This window comes from Phyllobates terribilis, unplaced genomic scaffold (genome assembly GCF_046119375.1).
Source record: "Phyllobates terribilis strain yellow unplaced genomic scaffold, ASM4611937v1 Scaffold_1__5_contigs__length_1240528914, whole genome shotgun sequence".
Classification (NCBI taxonomy): Eukaryota; Metazoa; Chordata; class Amphibia; order Anura; family Dendrobatidae; genus Phyllobates; species Phyllobates terribilis.
Window position 1 is genome coordinate 421,273,807 of NW_027362761.1, and position 19,987 is coordinate 421,293,793.

The window sequence follows — 19,987 nt, forward strand, 5'->3', positions numbered from 1 at the left end:
CCACCTTCTCCTCCTTCACACTGGCTGAAATCAGAGGGTGACAATTTAATAGGCTGTATCTCAGCCTAGATTTCAGTATTTGCAGTGATCCAGGGCTCATTTTAAAGCTAGTAATCTCTAAAGAAATTAGCCCCAGATCACTGTTGTAGCTGCGATAAAGGCTGAGATATGGCAATTAAAAGCCAGGACATATACTATACATCTTTGGCAAGGAAGGGGTTAAACCATGTTTATTAATGATTCACAAAAGCTAAACTAAAAAATAACATTTGCATTCTCAAATTATTTTTTTTAAAAGTACCATATACAACCAATTTTTCTGTAACACTCCTCCTTATTTTCATGCCATTTGATATCCTATATCACCATTATAAAATCTCAATCAGCCATCTTTTCTCCTGCCACGGGTACTACAGTGCCAATTAGACGGCACACTAAATGGACCGTTTACACGGGGCGACCTGGGGCCCTAAATGACTGCTGTCCAGCTTCTTGTTTGCCGATCATTGGTAGTTTAGTAGACGTTACACAGGCTGACCCAGCTTTAGATGTGCACTGAATAGTCTTTAATAGATTGTAAACGGGTCTTGAGCAGCTGAGAACAATGACAGCCTATGTGCAGTGAACAAAGGACAATGTGCTGCCGAGAACGATGATCTTTTGTGCAGCACAAAAGGTCATTACACCTGATGGACAAGCTTTTAACTTGGAACGCTTGTTTAAGATAATTGTGAAGTGTAAATGGACCTTTAAGGTAGAACTTGTGGTACAGTCTCACCAAGAATCCTGCACCACCTTCTAAGCCAATTTTTGAGACGCTTGATAAGTTATGTAAATACACAATGCATTGCTGTGTAGTCCATCATTCACGTTAAACTACTGTAAAATAACCTGGGGGTCACTCATCTTACTTTTACCACCGTGAGGCAGTGACCGGGATCGTATACGAGGGACCGTTATATATCCCCCAGAATGTGTACAGAGACCTATTAAATCCATTGGAGTGCATTGCAGTCACAAACTCACCTGCGGCTGCAATGCAGGAATGAAGGTGAGCATTGACCTGGTCAGGCTATCTGGCTAAGGCAGATTAGTAAAAACCCAGCAGGGCCTTCATTTCTTGGAGGAGGTCACAGGAGGCAGTGGGGCGGCCTCCTCCCTCCAACCCAGGTTTTCTAGTGGCTCTTGCCACAGGTCCTTTAAAATCCCTGCACTAAGGATTAGTGTTGTTCTACCTACCTAGTTGGTACCTGCTAGGAGGATAGCAGGAAAGCTCAGCAGGATTGAGGGTGGCTGACCCCACGCCTGGGAAGGCTCTGCACCTGTCCAGCTCTGAGCGGCCCGGCACGGCCGTTGCCCCGGCAACTGTTGCTTATGGACTGATGTTAACCCGGCTGCGAACTGGAGGACTGTTCTGTTACCCGTGAGTTGCTGAATAAAGCTGTTTATGTTGGACTTGCTTGGGTCACTGCCTCAATTACTGCACGGTGTGAACACCGCCGCATTACACCACTTATAGAACATAAACATAAAATAAGCATAATCATCTTTTTCCGCATACATTTGACATTAAATAATTCTATTTTAAGCAATATTGTATTTGTTACCTGAAAATGGCCAGATCCTTGAACAGAAAATACCAGATAAACGGTGCTGCTCTCCCAGAATGCTCTATTCAGCTTACACTCATTGTTAGGAGTCGTGGACCAGATTCCTTTTTGCTGGGAAATGTCAAGGTTTCTCAGATTGCTACTCTTCATTATAAAATACCTGACAGGTAAAATTGGTCTTTGTGATGGAGATTTGGAGCTCTGTGAGGAATAAACAAAATTTGTACTTTGTTATTTTCCTCTCACCAGCATGGAGTAGCTAAAAAAGGGTTTCCAAATTTTGTCTACTGTTTTTTTTGTGATGCTGATAACTATCTGCCCGTTTTCCCAGTGCCGATCTCTGCCGACTCAGAGTATTCATGGACCGATCCTGCAGGAGATTCCTCTTCTTCCACTGACGTCACGTCAACAGAGCATGGTTTTGTCTTCCGCTCTGCTCTGTTTAAGGGGCATCTCTGTCAATGTCGTGCTGATTGCCAGAATGACGTCTGTAGTGACGCCCGGTCAACAGAGCAAATCAGAAGATGAAGAGCTGCTCTGCTGACGAGAGGTGAAATGAATCCGGCAGAGACTGTCCCCGTGCAAAACAGGCAGGTAGTTAGCAATCATCTGCCTGTTAGTTCTTAGCCCCATACACAAAAATAATAAAAGGCCTGGATAACCCCTTTAAGAGCAAGTGCTAAGGTTGTTATAATTGCATTTGCTAACAATATGGTTCTTACTGTTCATACTAGCAGTTTTTATGCTTTTTGTCAGGATGTCTGCAGTGTTATTTTATCTCCTTAAAATTCCCAATTATAGGTCAAAAGGGTTTGTCAGGATTTGTTTGAAGGTGAATGCAGATGTTAATGAAAACCATAATGTTAAAGGGGCTACCAAGCCTTTTAAAACAGATCTCTTAGAATACATCAATATAAGATTGGTGAAGATCTGAATTTCACCCCCCATACACACAAGACTAACTGTTTGAATGTGACATGACCTTTTTACGAGTGCGGCAGCTACTTCAATGTTTACACCAGTTACAGTTTGGTTTGGACTTTTTGTAGCCATACAGTAAGGTATTGCAGCAATGCCCTATTTAAGTGAATGGACAATGCTGCAAAGCCTTGTACCTCCGCTTCCTAAAATACAGAATTTGCATGTATGAACTGGCCTGAAATAGATGCAGACATTAAAAAGGCTGCAGTACTCAATTAAGCACCACAACCCTTTCAGATCATTGTCAAGAATCAGACCCACCTCGTCACTATCGATAGCTTATCCCATCATTACTTTTAAAAGAACGAATACCCACTTAAATATGAATAGAGATTTGTCTATAAAGTCAGGTAAGACAATACAGTGGAACATGGATGTAGTTAAAAAAAAAATTAAAAAGGTTGTCATTTATGTCATGGACATTTATGGCATGTTCACAGCGGCTGTGGCATCAGTTGGGTGCTCAGGATTGGGGAACCCTATTCTAAAGATAGGTGTAGTTCTCAGAAGGGAGACCTAAAACATCATACATTTATTAGCAAATGTTTTTTTTCCACAGTTTGTACAACTTTGCATTACATTCCCAGTGTAGAAGTTGCTGCTCAATCTGTGGGTCTGATTTCAGTTACTTAGACACTACCTTGATAGAAGCAGGTGGAGAGGGGCTTGCACAAGGGCTGGAGTGGCTACTGCCTTCAGGAAATTTTGTAGACATCTGTTGCATTTTCTCTTCAAGTCGTTTTGGATGCTGTAAAACCCTCTCTTTAAGTTTAGGTTGTTGAGAAAAAGTCATGGGTGGAGACTTTATAGTTCTGCTGCTATAAAAAAAAAAAGGGAAATGTTGTAAGTAAGTAATCATTTACAAACATGCTTATATTTACGATGGGTCAAACCCAGGGCTGTGGAGTCGGTAAGCCAAACCTCCGACTCCTCAATTTCCATGACACCGACTCCACGACTCCGACTCCCTCATACATGGCTGATGTTTAAGTGATAAATTTACTGTAACACAGATTCATCTAAGCTAAAAGTCTAGACCAGTGATTTTCAACTAGCGTGCCGCGACACATGGTCGGGTGTGCCGCGGGGAAAGTTCCCCAAACTATGGTGCCCCCTGTGATTTGTTTCCCGGCAATGCGCTCGATGCGCAGTCACGCCTTCTTACAATGTAGGAGACGTGTACAATAACACATGCGCAAGCATTGAACCTCGCGCGACTTAATGACGTCACCGAGGCCGGCGCGTCATCCTGAGAGCGGAGAGACTCTCGCATTTGCCCGCCGCCAAGGTAATGCCCGCCAATAATGCTGACTACATGAGCTTTTGCCTGAGTATATGAACTGTTGGCAGAATACTCAGCATATCAGCTGGTACTTTTAGTACTCCAGCAGTATACTGCATATAACAATGAGAAATGTAAAATGAGAAATACTATAGTCATGAGGCTGGAGTACTACAAGTACCAGCTCATATGCTGAGTATATGAGCTGGCACTTGTACTCTGGCCTCATGGCCAAAGTACTTCTCATTGTACCCCTTTATATTGCAGTATATGAGCCACATAATAATCAGCACCATATACTGTGGCGCTGTACAGTGCACATCACCACAGTATATGATGCTGATAATCATGTGCTCATATACGTGGGACTGTATTTATGAGGTTACATGGGATTGAATATATGAGGGGGTTATCCTTTTTTATTTCACTTTTTTAAAATAAATAATTTATTGAAAGGACCTCTGCCAGGCATATTTCACTCTTGAGGGCTAAAAAAGTAGCTCTTGTGGTGGTAAGAAGCTGATTTAAAACCCCCAAGAGTGAACTCCGTGAGAGTAGTATGTATGGAATAATAAATGATATTAGTACCGTTCTTCAGCAGTCATGTCCTGCTTGAATTGACTCTAGTGGCGTAGCACTTGGCAGCCGGCTCTATTCTACTTATAGAGAAAGCTGAGTGCTACGTCACTAGTGTCAATTCAAGCAGGAAATGCAGACCGTAGTAATATAAGTTATTATCACACACATACAGCTCTCGCGAAGTTCACTCTTGGGGGGTTTAAATCAGCTTCTTGTCACCACGAGAGCTGCTTTTTAAGCCCTCAGGAATGAAATATGCCTAGCAGAGGTCCTTTAAGTGTGGCAGATAATGTAATACTCTTCTATTTTAGTGTGTGGCTGCGCACACTATCTCAGCAGTGATGGAGAAGTATTTGAGAATGGAAAAGGCAAATGCCGAACAGGACCCTGGACACAATTCTAACCCAAATGAAGGCCCTAGTATGAGAGTTCGACAAAAGAAAAAAGACAAGACGGTGAGCTCAAGGCAATACAGTGAAAGCTATTTTTCATTTGGATTTACTTCCACTGGGGATGCGACAGCACCAACACCACTGTGCTTGGTGTGTGGTGAGAAGCTTTCCAATAGCGCTATGGTGCCAAGCAAACTTAAACGCCATCTCCAAACGAAACACCCTTCCGTTCAAAATAAACCGATGGAGTATTTTGTACGCTTACGTACAAACAATGAGAAAGGGGCAACTTTTTTGAGAAAAAGCACAAAGGTAAATGAGAGAGCCCTCAAAGCTAGCTACCTTGTTGCTGAACTCATAGCTAAATCAAAAAAGTCCCACACTGTGGCAGAAACATTAATACTACCAGCTTGTAAAGCTATTGTAAATGAGATGCTTGGCGCTGAAGCAGCTAAAGAGATAGCTAAAGTGCCTCTCTCTGATAACACAATTGCCAGACGGATTGATGACTTGTCTGCGGACATTGAAACAGTTGTTTTGGAAAAGGTGCGCATCAGTAAGAAATTTGCCTTGCAACTTGATGAGTCGACGGATATCAGTGGACATTGTCAGTTGTTGGCCAATGTGCGTTTTGTGGATGGTGAAGCCATTAGAGAAAACTTCCTATTTTGCAAGGCACTGACAGAAAAATCAACAGGAGAGGCAATATTCCAAGTCACATCGGAATATCTTGATAAAAGTGGACTTACATGGGAAAACTGCACAGGTGTCTGCACTGATGGAGCCGCAGCCATGGTCGGGCGCATCAAAGGCTTTGTAAGTAGGGTTAAAGAAAGAAACCCAGATGTTCTTGCTACCCACTGTTTCTTGCACCGTGAGGCCCTCGTTGCAAAGACCTTACCAGCAGATCTAGCTCCTGTGTTGGATGATGTTGTGCGCATAGTGAACTTTGTGAAGACGCGACCTTTGAGATGTCGCTTATTTGTGTCTTTGTGTACAGAAATGGGAGCGGAACATAAAATGTTATTGCTCCATACGGAGGTCAGGTGGCTGTCACGCGGCAAAGTGCTGGCCCGTGTGTATGAGTTGCGAGAGGAACTTAAAATATTTCTTACAAACGAGAGGTCTGATTATTCAAAGCTGCTTGCAAGTGATGAGTGGTGTGCAAAACTGGCATACCTGGCTGATATATTTCAATATCTGAATGAACTAAACACACGGATGCAAGGTCGAAATGAAAACCTGCTTACAAGCACTGATAAAATGAACGGATTCCGTTTAAAGGTGCAGCTCTGGCAACAACATGTGCAGGGTGGCAACCTTCAGATGTTCCCACTCACCGAGAAACTGCATGATGACAATACTGCTGCAATGTGCGAAGCGATTGGCAGACATTTGAAAACTCTTGAAGAGAAGTTATCGTTCTATTTCTCTTCAGCCTTCACAGAATGCCTTGACTGGGTTAGGGACCCATACAGCTCATTATCTGTTGCTGGAAAGGACATGACTTTAAAGGAGCAAGAGGAACTCGTTGAACTGAAGCAAGATCGCGGTTTAAAGCTAAAGTTTGCTGATCTTCCTTTGGACAGTTTTTGGTTATCTGTTGCCAAGGAGTTCCCCATTCTGGCCAACAAAGCTATTTTGACATTGCTCCCATTTTCAACCACATACAGTCATATGAAAAAGTTTGGGCACCCCTATTAATCTTAAGCTTAATGTTTTATAAAAATTGGTGTTTTTGCAACAGCTATTTCAGTTTGATATATGTAATAACTGTTTGACACAGTAATGTTTCTGCCTTGAAATGAGGTTTATTGTGCTAACAGAAAATGTGCAATCTGCATTCAAACAAAATTTGACCGGTGCATAAGTATGGGCACCCTTATCATTTTCTTGTTTTAAATACTCCTGCCTACTTTTTACTGACTTACTAAAGCACTTTTTTTGGTTTTGTAAACTCATTGAGCTTTGAACTTTATAGCCAGGTGTATGCAATCATGAGAAAAGCTACTTAAAGTGGCCACTTGCAAGTTGTTCTCCTGTTTGAATCTCCTCTGAAGAGTGGCATCATGGGCTCCTCAAAACAACTGTCAAATGATCTGAAAACAAAGATTATTCAACATAGTTGTTCAGGGGAAGGATACAAAAAGCTGTCTCAGAGATTTAACCTATCAGTTTCCACTGTGAGGAACATAGTAAGGAAATGGAAGAACATAGGGACAGTTCTTGTTAAGGCCAGAAGTGTCAGGACAAGAAAAACATCAGAAAGGCAGAGAAGAAGAATGGTGAGATCAGTCAAGGACAATCCTCAGACCACCTCCAGAGAGCTGCAGCATCAACTTGCTGCAGATGGTGTCACTGTGCATCGGTCAACTATACAACGCACTTTGCACAAGGAGAAGCTGTATGGGAGAGTGATGCGAAAGAAGCCGTTTCTGCAAGTACGCACAAACAGAGTCGGCTGAGGTATGCAAAAGCACATTTGAAGAAGCCTATTTCTTTTTGGAAGAAGGTCCTGTGGACTGATGAAACCAAGATTGAGTTGTTTGGTCATACAAAAAGGCGTTATGCATGGTGGCAAAAAAACACAGCATTCCAAGAAAAACACTTGCTACCCACAGTAAAATTTGGTGGAGGTTCCATCATGCTTTGGGGCTGTGTGGTCAATGCCGGCACTGGGAATCTTGTTAAAGTTGAGGGACGCATGGATTCCACTCAGTATCAGCAGATTCTTGGCAATAGTGTTCAAGAATCAGTGATAAAGTTGAAGTTACGCAGTGGATGGATCTTTCAGCAAGACAATGATCCAAAACACCGCTCCAAATCTACTCAGGCATTCATGCAGAGGAACAATTACAATGTTCTGGAATGGCCATCCCAGTCCCCAGACCTGAATATCATTGAACATCTGTGGGATCATTTGAAGAGGCTGTCCATGCTCGGCGACCATAAAACTTAACTGAACTGGAATTGTTTTGTAAAGAGGAATGGTCAAAAATACCTTCATCCAGGATCCAGGAACTCATTAAAAGCTACAGGAAGCGACTAGAGGCTGTTATTTTTGCAAAAGGAGGATCTATTAAATATTAATGTCACTTTTCTGGTGAGGTGCCCATACTTATGCACCTGTCAAATTTTGTTTGAATGCAGATTGCACATTTTCTGTTAGTACAATAAACCTCATTTCAAGGCAGAAACATTACTGTATCCAACAGTTATTACATATATCAAACTGAAATAGCTGTTGCAAAAACACCAATTTTTATAAAACATTAAGCTTAAGATTAATAGGGGTGCCCAAACTTTTTCATATGACTGTATCTATGTGAGCTGGGCTTCTCAAGCTTGACTGCGATAAAAACTAAAAACAGGGAGAAACTGAAAACTGTTGAGGAAGAGTTTCGTGTGTGTCTTTCCACCATTCCTGCCAGGATATCCCTTTTGTGTTTATCGAAACAGGCCCAGGTTTCACACTGAGTGAGTAAAATAAATTTAGAATCTATATTATTAACTATATGTATAATATGACTGTTTTAGTGTCATTTTGTGCTATTTTGGTTGGTGGTGTGCCCCAGGATTTTCTAAGTATAAAAAGTGTGCCGCGGCTCAAAAAAGGTTGAAAATCACTGGTCTAGACCCTTAGATCAGGAATAGGACAGACACTTATAGGACATTTCAGAACTTTCCCAAATTCTTATGAAAAAAAATATTCCCCACAAACTGCATTGGACTACTGTACCCAATATATTATATATTTTAGGAGTCGGAGTCGGTCCATTTTATACCGACTCCACCAAAATGGGCTCAGACTCCGACTCAGACTCCACAGCCCTGGTCAAACCACTATGAAAACCTAAAGCATAGGAAGAAAACTGACTAGAGTTGTGGGAATAAGAACAAAGTACCTGTCAAAACTACACAAGTCATCGGAGAAGTCTGTTTCTGCTGAACCCCTATGACTATGATTGGTCCTCCAAGAAGACGATGCTGGAAGCTCTTCAGAAGACATTGGCCTTGGTCTTTGTCCAATTCCTGAAGGCTGCTGTAGACCCGCTGACTGCTCTTCATTAGTTAATACAGTTATCACTGCCCTGATGGTGGCCTCATCCACTTGAGTCCAAGGTTTTGAGGGCGACTTCATCCTTCTTAGAAATAAACTGTACCACTTTTGCCTCAGATGTACTAATAAATTAGCAGACTAGAAAATAAAGCAGAGCAGTCAACCAATAACAACCATGTAACACTTAGCGCTAACACTTCATAGGTAAAGACAAATTCACTTTAATGTTTCGCCAAGGTAAACAAAGAAATAAAAAAGAAAGGTCAAAAATGTACTGTCATTCCTAAACAAGTTTTTCAATTTGGCCATTTATGCGCTTTCCAAAAAAGCATAAAGATCAATTCTCCCAACATTTTAGACCAATAATTTCTGGGGTAATATCTTTAACTGAACGTCTTAGTAGTTGGTTAGACAATTTTCAACAACCCCTGGTGACAAGTACACCAGCTTTATTAAAGACACCAAAAAGTTACTAATATAAGAGCTTATGTAGTTTGTATCCTGCCTTTTTCCATATTATTTATTTTATTAATGGACAAAATTACATACTTGTGAATGCAACGGTCTAACGGTATTAAGCCAACAGATTGGCACTCTTGCCTTGCTCATAGCAGTTTATGGACATTGGACTGGGATAGGGATGGAAAGGGGTTTGTGGGGAAGGATTTGTGTGGGGTCCAATTGTTTGCAATATGACTTTTTCTAAACTGCTTAAAAAAGTTATCTAATAAAAAAAAAACATATCAAAAATGTACTAAAAATATAAAAAACTTACCAATTTGTACAAGACATGTTGGGAGAATTATCTATATATCCCACATAATCCTTTCCACCATCACATCCAATGGTATGGGACGTATATAAGATGACATGTTGTTTATTTGGAATGGTTGTTCGTTCAGTTTCAGAATTTAATATCTCCATACTAATAATGATAATCTAATCTTCAGTACACATTCCAAAAAAATATCTATATCATTCTGTGTCTTAATGTCTGATTGCTGATTCCAGGAACCACAGTATAATCACCAAGTTATACAGAAAACAATTATAGGGCAACACCACACTACATTTTAACAGATGTCCTCTCAATCATGTTAATAGGAATTTACTCAAAGCAAAACCACAAAATGAAGAATTAAAAATTCCCCCAAGAGTCAAGAAAAAAAAGCAACAAAAAAAGGCAAGAGTGTTTACCTGCCAGATCTCAGAATTAATGCACTCAGGATGCAGCAAACCCATATAATAAAGATGGCGGCAACACAGGTGCAAAATACTGATGAGACAATCACTCACAACCTACCAGTTCATGGAGGGGGTGACAGCTTAGTATTAAAACTGCACACAGAAAGACTTGTATAGGGTGCCGTTCACACTTGGGTAGTGCACAGCATCCGGCTTACAGCCTATTAGTTACGCCCATACTATTAGATTAGGCGGGCTGCCCGGTACTATCTAAGTGCACCCCATGAGAACAGACACCTTAGTTTACAATGCCAGCACTAATGGGCCTGGCTGCACCCTGGAATAAAAAAGTGCAAAAATACATAATATATATATATATATACACATACATACATACATACACAGTACAGACCAAAAGTTTGGACACACATTCTCATTTAAAGATTTTTCTGTATTTTCATGACTTTGACAGCTAAGTAAAAAAAAAAAAAAACGAGTGGCCATCATTACTTTAACCGCCTCCCGACCGCCCACTGTAGATAAACGTCCGCGGTGCCTGGGCTCTGTGCAGAGCGGACGTTTAAAAACGGTAGGTGGTCCCGCAGCGCTCAGGACACCCAGGGTCTTGCAAGCGCTGCGGGAGCGGTGCAGAGCGATAGCTCTGACAGGGAACATCATCGGGACCTGATTGGATCAGGTCCCAGTGATGTTAACCCTTTGCTGTCTTCTATATGCCGCGATCTATAGTGATCGCGGCATATAGAAGACAGCAGGAGGAGAGGGGGTCGTCCACTTACCTCTCCGACGGCCCCCTTATACCTTCCAGGACCTGACGTTGCTATGGCAGCTGGAGGTCACATGACCGCCTCCAGATCTGCCATATATGGTGTCCTGCCTTGCTCAGCCTGCAGCTGAAGCCAGGCAGGAGACTGACTGTGAAACAGTCAGGGAACATCTCATGTAATGTAATACATGTCTATTACATTACATGAGATCAGTGATCAGAAAAATAAAAATTAATGTCCCATACAGGGACTAAGTAAAAATGTAAAAAAAAATGTTTTTAAACTGTTAAATAAAAATTACAAAATAAATAAAAATAAATAAATAAAATATTAAACCGATAAATCCGTATATTTATGCAAAAATAAAAAAAGTACACATATTTGGTATCACCGCGTCCGAAACAACCCGAGCTATAAAACTGTCACACTAATTAACTCCTTCTGTGCACACCGTAATAAAAATAAATAAAAAACGGAGTAAAAAACTATGCTTTTTCCTCATATCGCCAAACAAAAAGAGGAAAAAAATGCGATCAAAAAGAAAAATGGAAATAAAAATGGTACCGCTGAAAACGTCATCTTGTTCCACAAAAAACAAGCCGCCATACAGCTCCATCAGCCGAAAAATAAAAAAGTTATACCTCTCAGAATAAAGCAATGCAAAAAAAATATTTTTTCTATAAAATGGTTTTATTGTGTAAAAGCGCCAAAACATAAAAAAATATACAGTAAGTGTAGTATCGCTGTAAACGTACTGACCCGAAGAATAACGCTGCCTGATCACTTTTACCACACGCAGAAAGGCATAAAAAAAAACCTCAAAAAACAATTCCTGAATTGTTGGTTTTTGTTAATTTTACCTCCCAAAAAACGGAATAGAAAGCGATCAAAAAATGTCACGTACCCAAAAATGGTACCAATAAAAATGTCAACTCGTCCCGCAAAAAACAAGCCATCACATGACTCTGTCGGCCAAAATCTGGAAAAATTATAGCTCTCAAAATATGGCGATGCAAAAACTAGATTTTGCAAAAAAAAAGCGTCTCTTAGTGTGTGACAGCTGTCAGTCATAAAAACCCAATATAAATCTGCTATCTCTGTAATCGCACCGACCCGAAGAATAAAGTAATCTAATCAATTATATCACACTAGGAACGGCGTAAAAAAGAAAAAAAACAATTCTTCACCTGCTACTGATTAGTTTATTAAGTCTCCCAAAGATCGCAGTAAGGCGCAGAGCCTTACATTTATCCTGCGCCCTGCGCTGAGCACTTACCCCAGAGTTTCCGTGTAAATCTATGAAATATGTGATTCAGCAGGAACCCATGACGGAAGATTACCTGTAATGAGGCAGATATAGGCACTGTGGATGCAGTCTGGCCTGGGATCCCAAGGTGTCATTTGTTTTAGGCGTGCATAAAAGTGCGGTTGGCCACAGTTTTGTCCACTTCTGAAAAAAAGGACACCGCTAAACAGAGGCCAGACGGAGTCCAGAGTAACTCTGCTGCCTCATTACAGTGAATGGATCCCACAGGGGTTTCATCTGAATTACATCACTTGGAAATTTAGATGGAAACCCCGATGTAAGTGCTCAGCCTAGAGCGCCGGATAAATGTTACGTAAAATGTTCCCAATAAAAGCTTCAACTCCGTCCTCAAAAAAAGCTAGTCCCCACTCAGGTCCGTCATCTGTTAAAAATATAAGGGACTTCCAAGTTACTGGTAGCAGAAAGGCTCTGGAAAAGCGAAATGGCCCTTGCCCCCCAAAAGAAATTCAGAAAATTTTGTGCTCCCAAATCCAAATGCCTATTCTACAATAATTTGTTCTCCATTTGTCAAATAGCGCTCCGTCCCCCCCAGATCTCGCCGTATGGCTGAGCGGTACGATACAGCCACATATGGGGTATTGACACTTTTAGAAGAAATTGTGAGACACATTTCGGCACCATTTTTACCCATTGCCCTGTGTGAAAATGTAAAATCTAAGGGTAAAACATTTTTTTGTGGTAAAAATACAATTATGTTTTCTTCACTGCCCAATGGTATAAATTTAAAAATTAAAAAAAAAAACTACTTCCCTAGATGAATTCCTTGAGAGGTGTAGTTTACAAAATGGGGTCACTTGTGGGGGTTTCTGCTGTTTCGGCATGTCAGCGACTCTTCAAATGTGACATGGTGTCTGCAACCTATCCCAGCCAACATAGCGCTCCTTTCTCTTCCGAACCCTGCCGTACACCAAAGCAGTGGTTTTCCCCCACATATGGGGTATCGGCGTACTCAGGAGAAATTGCACAACAAATTTCATGGTGCAATTTATCCTGTTACCCTTATTATAATGCTAAATTAGGGGATGAAAAACATTTTTTGTGGGAAAAATGTGAAAATTTTATTTTTACGGCTCAATATTATAAACTTCTGTGAAGCGGCTGGGGGTGCAAGGTGCTCACCACATATCTAGATAAGTTCCCTAAGGGGTCTAGTTTCCAAAATGGTGTCACTTGTGGGGGGTTTCCACTGTTTAGGCACATCAGGGGCTCCCCAAATGCGACATGGCATCCGCTAATTATTCAAACAAATTTTACATTCAAAAAGTCAAATGGCGCTCCTTCCCTTCCAAACCCTGTCGTGCGCCCAAACAGTGGTTTGCCTCCACATATGGGGTATCAGCGTGTTCAGGAGAAATTGCACAAAAAATGTTGGGGTCCATTTTTTCCTGTTACCCCTGTGAAAATAAAAAAAATTGGGTCTAAAGTAACATTTTTGTGCAAAAAGTTAAATGTTAATTTTTTTCTTCCACATTCCAAAAATTCCTGTGAAGCACCTGAAGGGTTAATAAAGTTCTTGAATGTGGTTTTGAGCACCTTGAGGGGTGCAGTTTTTAGAATGGTGTCACTTTTGGGTATTTTCTGCCATAAAGACCCCTCAAAGTCACTTCAAATATGATGTGGTCCCTAAAAAAAATGGTTTTGTAAATTTTGTTGGAAAAATGAGAAATCGCTGGTCAACTTTTAACCCTTATAGCTCCCTAACAAAAAAAAATTTTGGTTCCAAAATTGTGCTGATGTAAAGTAGACATGTGGGAAATGTTGTTTATTAACTATTTTGTGTGACATATCTCTCTGATTTAAGGGCATGAAAATTCAAAGTTTGAAAATTGCAAAATTTTCAAAATTTTCGCCAAATTTCCGATTTTTTCACAAATAAACGCAAGTGATATCGAATAAATTTTACCACTATCATGAAGTACAATATGTCACGAAAAAACAATCTCAGAATCAGGGGGATCCATTGAAGCGTTCCAGAGTAATTACTTCATAAAGTGACAGTGGTCAGAATTGAAAAAATTGGCCCGGTCACGAAGGCAAAAACAGGCTCTGGTGCGAAGTGGTTAAGAAATGAAGGTCAGTCAGTCCGGAAAATTGGGCAAACTTTGAAAGTGTCCCCAAGTGCAGTTGCAAAAACCATCAAGCGCTACAAAGAAACTGGCTCACATGAGGACAGCCCCAGGAAAGGAAGACCAAGAGTCCCCTCTGCTTCTGAGGATAAGTTTATCCGAGTCACCAGCCTCAGAAATCGCAGGTTAACAGCAGCTCAGATTAGAGACCAGGTCAATGCCACACAGAGTTCTAGCAGCAGACACATCTCTACAACAACTGTTAAGAGGAGACTTTGTGCAGCAGGCCTTCATGGTAAAATAGCTGCTTGGAAACCACTGCTAAGGACAGGCAACAAGCAGAAGAGACTTGTTTGGGCTAAAGAACACAAGGAATGGACATTAGACCAGTGGAAATCTGTGCTTTGGTCTGATAAGCCCAAATATGAGATCTTTGGTTCCAACCACCGTGTATTTTTGCGACGCAGAAAAGGTGAACGGATGGACTCTACAGTCATGGCCAAAAGTTTTGAGAATGACACCAAAATTATATTTTCACATGATCTGCTGGCCTCTGGTTTTTATTAGTGTTTGTCTGATGTTTATATCACATACAGAAATATAATTGCAATCATATTATGAGTACCAATAGGTTATATTGACAGTTAGAATGAGTTAATGCAGCAAGTCAATATTTGCAGTGTTGCCCCTTCTTCTTCAAGACCTCTGTAATTCTCCCTGGCATGCTCTCAATCAACTTTTGGACCAAATCCTGACTGATAGCAGTCCATTCTTGCATAATCAATGCTTGCATTTTGCCAGAATTTGTTGGTTTTTGTTTGTCCACCCATCTCTTGATGATTGACCACAAGTTCTCAATGGGATTAAGATCTGGGGAGTTTCCAGGCCATGGACCCAAAATCTCTATGTTTTGTTCCATGAGCCATTTTGTTATCACCTTTGCTTTATGGCAAGGTGCTCCATCATGCTGGAAAAGGCATTGTTGGGCGCCAAACTGCTCTTGGACGGTTGGGAGAAGTTGCTCTTGGAGGACATTCTGGTACCATTCTTTATTCATGGCTGTGTTTTTAGGTAAGACTGTGAGTGAGCCGATTCCCTTGGCTGAGAAGCAACCCCACACATGAATGGTTTCAGGATGCTTTACAGTTGGCATGAGACAAGACTGGTGGTAGCGCTCACCTCTTCTTCTCCGAATAAGCTGTTTTCCAGATGTCCCAAACAATCGAAAAGGGGAATAATCAGAGAAAATGACTTTGCCCCAGTCCTGAGCAGTCCACTCCCTGTACCTTTTGCAGAATATCAGTCGGTCCCTGATGTTTTTTCTGGAGAGAAGTGGCTTCTTTGCTGCCCTCCTTGAAACCAGCCCTTGCTCAAAGAGTCTCCGCCTCACAGTGCGTGCAGAAGCACTCACACCAGCCTGCTGCCATTCCTGAGCAAGCTCGGCACTGCTGGTAGTCCGATCCCGCAGCTGAAACAGTTTTAAGATACGGTCCTGGCGCTTGCTGGTCTTTCTTGGGCGCCCTGGAGCCTTTTTGACAACAATGGAAGCTCTCTCCTTGAAGTTCTTGATGATGCGATAGATTGTTGACTGAGGTGCAATCTTTGTAGCTGCGATACTCTTCCCTGTTAGGCCATTTTTGTGCAGGGCAATGATGGCTGCACGTGTTTCTTTAGAGATAACCATGGCTAACTGAAGAGAAACAATGATACCAAGAACCAGCCTCCTTTTAAAGTGTCCAGTGATGTCATTCTTACTTAATCATGACTGATTGATCGCCAGCCCTGTCCTCATCAACACCCACACCTGTGTTAATGGATCAATCACTAAAACGATGTTAGCTGCTCCTTTTAAGGCAGGACTGCAATGATGTTGAAATGTGTTTTGGGGGTTAAAGTTCATTTTCTGGGCAAATATTGACTTTGCAAGTACAGTAATTGCTGTTAAGCTGATCACTCTTTGACATTCAGGAGTATATGCAAATTGCCATTACAAAAAATGAAGCAGTAAACTTTGGAAAAATTACTATTTGTCTCATTCTCAATACTTTTGGCCATGACTGTACATGCCTGGTTCCCACCATGAAGCATGGAGGAGGAGGTGTGATTTGCTAGTGACACTGTTGGGGATTTATTCAAAATTGAAGGCATACTGAACCAGCATGGCTACCACAGCATCTTGCAGCGGCATGCTATTCCATCCGGTTTGCGTTTAGTTGGACCATCATTTATTTTTCAACAGGACAATGACCCCAAACACACCTCCAGGCTGTGTAAGGGCTATTTGACAAAGAAGGAGAGTGATGGGGTGCTACGCCAGATGACCTGGCCTCCACAGTCACCAGACCTGAACCCAATCGAGATGGTTTGGGGTGAGCTGGACCGCAGAGTGAAGGCAAAAGGGCCAACAAGTGCTAAGCATCTCTGGGAACTCCTTCAAGATTGTTGGAAGACCATTTCCGGTGACTACCTCTTGAAGCTCATCAAGAGAATGCCAAGAGTGTGCAAAGCAGTCATCAAAGCAAAAGGTGGCTACTTTGAAGAACCTAGAATATAAGACATATTTTCAGTTGTTTCACACTTTTTTGTTAAGTATATAATTCCACATGTGTTAATTCATAGTTTTGATGCCTTCAGTGTGAATGTACAATTTTCATAGTCAGGAAAATACAGAAAAATCTTTAAATGAGAAGGTGTGTCCAAACTTTTGGTCTGTACTGTATGTATATATATACACACATAGTATATATGTATTTTTGCACTTTTTTATTCCATTCCTATACAAGCCTTTCTGTGTTCATTTTTAATACTAAGCAAATCACCTCCTCCATGAAATGGTAGGTTGTGAGTGATTATCTCATCAGTATTTTGCACCTGTGTTGCCACCATCTTTATTATATGGGTTTGCTGCATCCTGAGTGCATTAGTTCTGACATCTGGCAGGTAAACCCTCTAGCCTTTTTTGCTGTTTTTTTTTTTTCTTTTTTAACCAGGAATTTACTTATCGGTAGATTTGTAAGGGCACATAGTGCATGTTCTGATGAGTAACATTACAGTAGTGAAAGTGATGCCATTACAATACGCTTAAGGAGGAGGGGATACTCTCTCCCCTTATTCAAGCCAAAACAATGATTAATTCAAAAAATAGAGAACAATATGTCTATAATAATTGTGACAAAATGGCAAACTCAACTTTTTCTACCCCATACAATGAAGATTTTTATAAAATTTCCAGAATCATTAGGAAATATCTTCCTATCCTTTATGAAAATTAATCAATCTCTCGTATAATTAAAAATGGAGTTAATTTTGTAGCAAGCAGATTATGTACTATAGGCAACATCATCTCACCCAAATATTTCTCTATTATCGACAAATATACTAATAACAAAAAGAATTGGTTGAGCACACAAGGTTGCTTTAAAGAGTAGGTGTACACTTTGCCCCCAGTTATTTGTAACAAAGCTTTTTATTCCAACATTATCTATTATTCATCCCTATCGCATGTGTATGTAGCTTACATTATAGAATGCACCCAGTGCAAGCTCCAATATGTGGGATGTACAACCAGTAAACTGAAAAATCGTAAAGCAGAATATGTTGATGGATCCATTCCCAAGATACCTGACGACATTAATACACAAATTAAAAAACGCAGCATTTCAGGTGATCTTGCATTATAGAGGGTTTTTGGGATTGAAAGAGTACACAAACCAAATAGAGGAGGAGATTGACTGGATAAATTAAAGGCACGAGAGGCCTTCTGGATTCGTAAATTAAATACCCGTTCACCCAATGGTCTCAATTACACAGCAGATCTTGTGTATTTTTATTTTTTTTACTAATTTTTGCACCTACAATTCATTATTTTGTGACTATGTAAATACACCTTTACAGAACACGTTTGTATTGGTGACTCCATTTTCCTTGTTTACCCCATCCATAACATTTACAATTTAAGAACATACCCCACATGGGGCTGTCAGCTTTGATTATAGGTTTTTCTACCCAAAACGAATAAGCTTAATGTTTTTCTTTTTTTTCAATATGTGCACATGCTGTCTATTTTTTTATTCTGTATGATTAAAGGCTAAGTTTTAACCTACTGTTCTATTGGTTCTGGAGAACATCCCATTTCAGACTGTTGAGATTCAGAAATAAGCCTAAAACCACTGCCCCTTGGGTTTTTCAACTACTTCTAGTAAAGAGAAAGTGCTAACTTATCTACCCAGAAGACGTCAGTAAATGTGCTACTTTTACTGTTATTACCTCTTGATCAAGCTTAAAATGTAACCAGTCGTCCAGCTTTAATGTAGCTAACTCAGCCGTGCTTCTGTCTTCCGTCTCACTGTCACTGCTCTCATTACCATCCAGCGGTGCTGAAATAAAGATACAAGAAAATATACATTAGGCAAGTCCTTTGGGCACTATATGATTGTCAGTATTTAATACCCAAAGGAACAAAAGGAGGAGAGATAAAAGCACTATGCCATAATTAATGAGCAAAGTGCATACAGGATCATTTGTTTCCCTATATTTGGTAAAAAGGAATCAAATGGGCACCTTCCTCTTTTCTTGTCTCTGAACACGGAGATATTGTCTCATCACATGTGTGAGGTTTTACTTTAAGCACTATTTTTTGCACTTGAGGATTAACATTTTTTTAATAAGGATTTAATAAAAGTTAGTTTTTGTACCAATTGCCTACATTCTGTCTAAGAAAATAAACCTCTCCACACCAAATCCTAACAGTTGTGACAAGCAGGAAAAAGTCTATATAAAAAGCACCATTCACCAATCAGCACTTAATACCAGATGTCAAAAAAGACAGCCAGAAAATGTGTTGGCAGGGAAATATGACTTGCCAGTATGTGATAATTGTTATGCACACGCCCGGGCTAAGCGGCGTGTGCGTGGGATTGGTAGTGATTCCACTGGACCGTGCCGGAGAGTGAATGCCTGGAGGGGCGTGACTAAGTATTCACTCGATCCGACCAGGGTCGCACGACGGCATACGACGCCAGTGCACCAAGGAGGAACCGAGCAGAGGGACCAGGTGCTACTCCAGGACAGACCCCGGACACGGCTGTTGACCCACACAGGGGAATACAGGAACAGGCTGATAGGCTGGCACACAGACTGGAGGGTATAGGCAGGCACGACTGGTATGCAGGCAGGCGGGTATGCAGGCAGGGGGGTAAAGGCAAGCACAGCTAGAGTGCAGACAGGGAGGCACTAGCAGGTAGGAACACAGGCGGGATAGAACCCAGTACACACCGGGACTCAGGAACAATACAGGCAGAGGGTTACAGGCAAGCACAGCTAGAGTGCAGACAAGGCTGAGCAGGGAGGACAGGGCTCTGCTCACACGGAACAGACAGGAAGGGAAAGACAGAGCCAGATACTCACACAGTACTTGCAGAGACAACAAGCAGGAGTTAGGTACGAGTTCAGACCCCGCAGAAAAAGGAAGGGAACGGACATAGAGGCAAAACAGGTAAAGGACAGGAGAGAGTTCAGACTGGAACTGAGTGTACGGAGGAGACCGACACTGCAGAGGGATACAGGAGCGGGTCTGGGAATACGGCCCCCAGAGAGGCGGAACGAACAGGCAAGGAGCGTGTTCAGACAGGACAGACCAGACACAGGAGCGGGTCTAGGAAATCGGCCACTAGAAGGCGAGAGGAACAGGCTAGGAGCGTGTTCAGACAGGACAGACAAGA

The 19,987-nt window shown here is 41.3% G+C and overlaps 1 protein-coding gene across 4 annotated transcripts in view; it reads right to left on the minus strand.

Annotated features, from left to right (window-relative positions):
• Positions 1–19,987, minus strand: part of YTHDC2 (YTH N6-methyladenosine RNA binding protein C2) — a 131,889-nt gene that overhangs the window by 24,411 nt on the left and 87,491 nt on the right. For 3 of the 4 annotated variants that reach the window (XM_073677216.1, XM_073677212.1, XM_073677225.1), the window contains 4 exons: positions 18,534–18,643; positions 8,750–9,042; positions 3,232–3,409; positions 1,608–1,811 (listed from right to left, as the gene is read on the minus strand). In XM_073677216.1, the coding sequence (XP_073533317.1) occupies positions 1,608–1,811; positions 3,232–3,409; positions 8,750–9,042; positions 18,534–18,643 (785 nt within the window). The remainder of the gene's footprint in view (positions 1–1,607; positions 1,812–3,231; positions 3,410–8,749; positions 9,043–18,533; positions 18,644–19,987) is intronic. The other variant, XM_073677232.1, reaches the window with a different exon arrangement.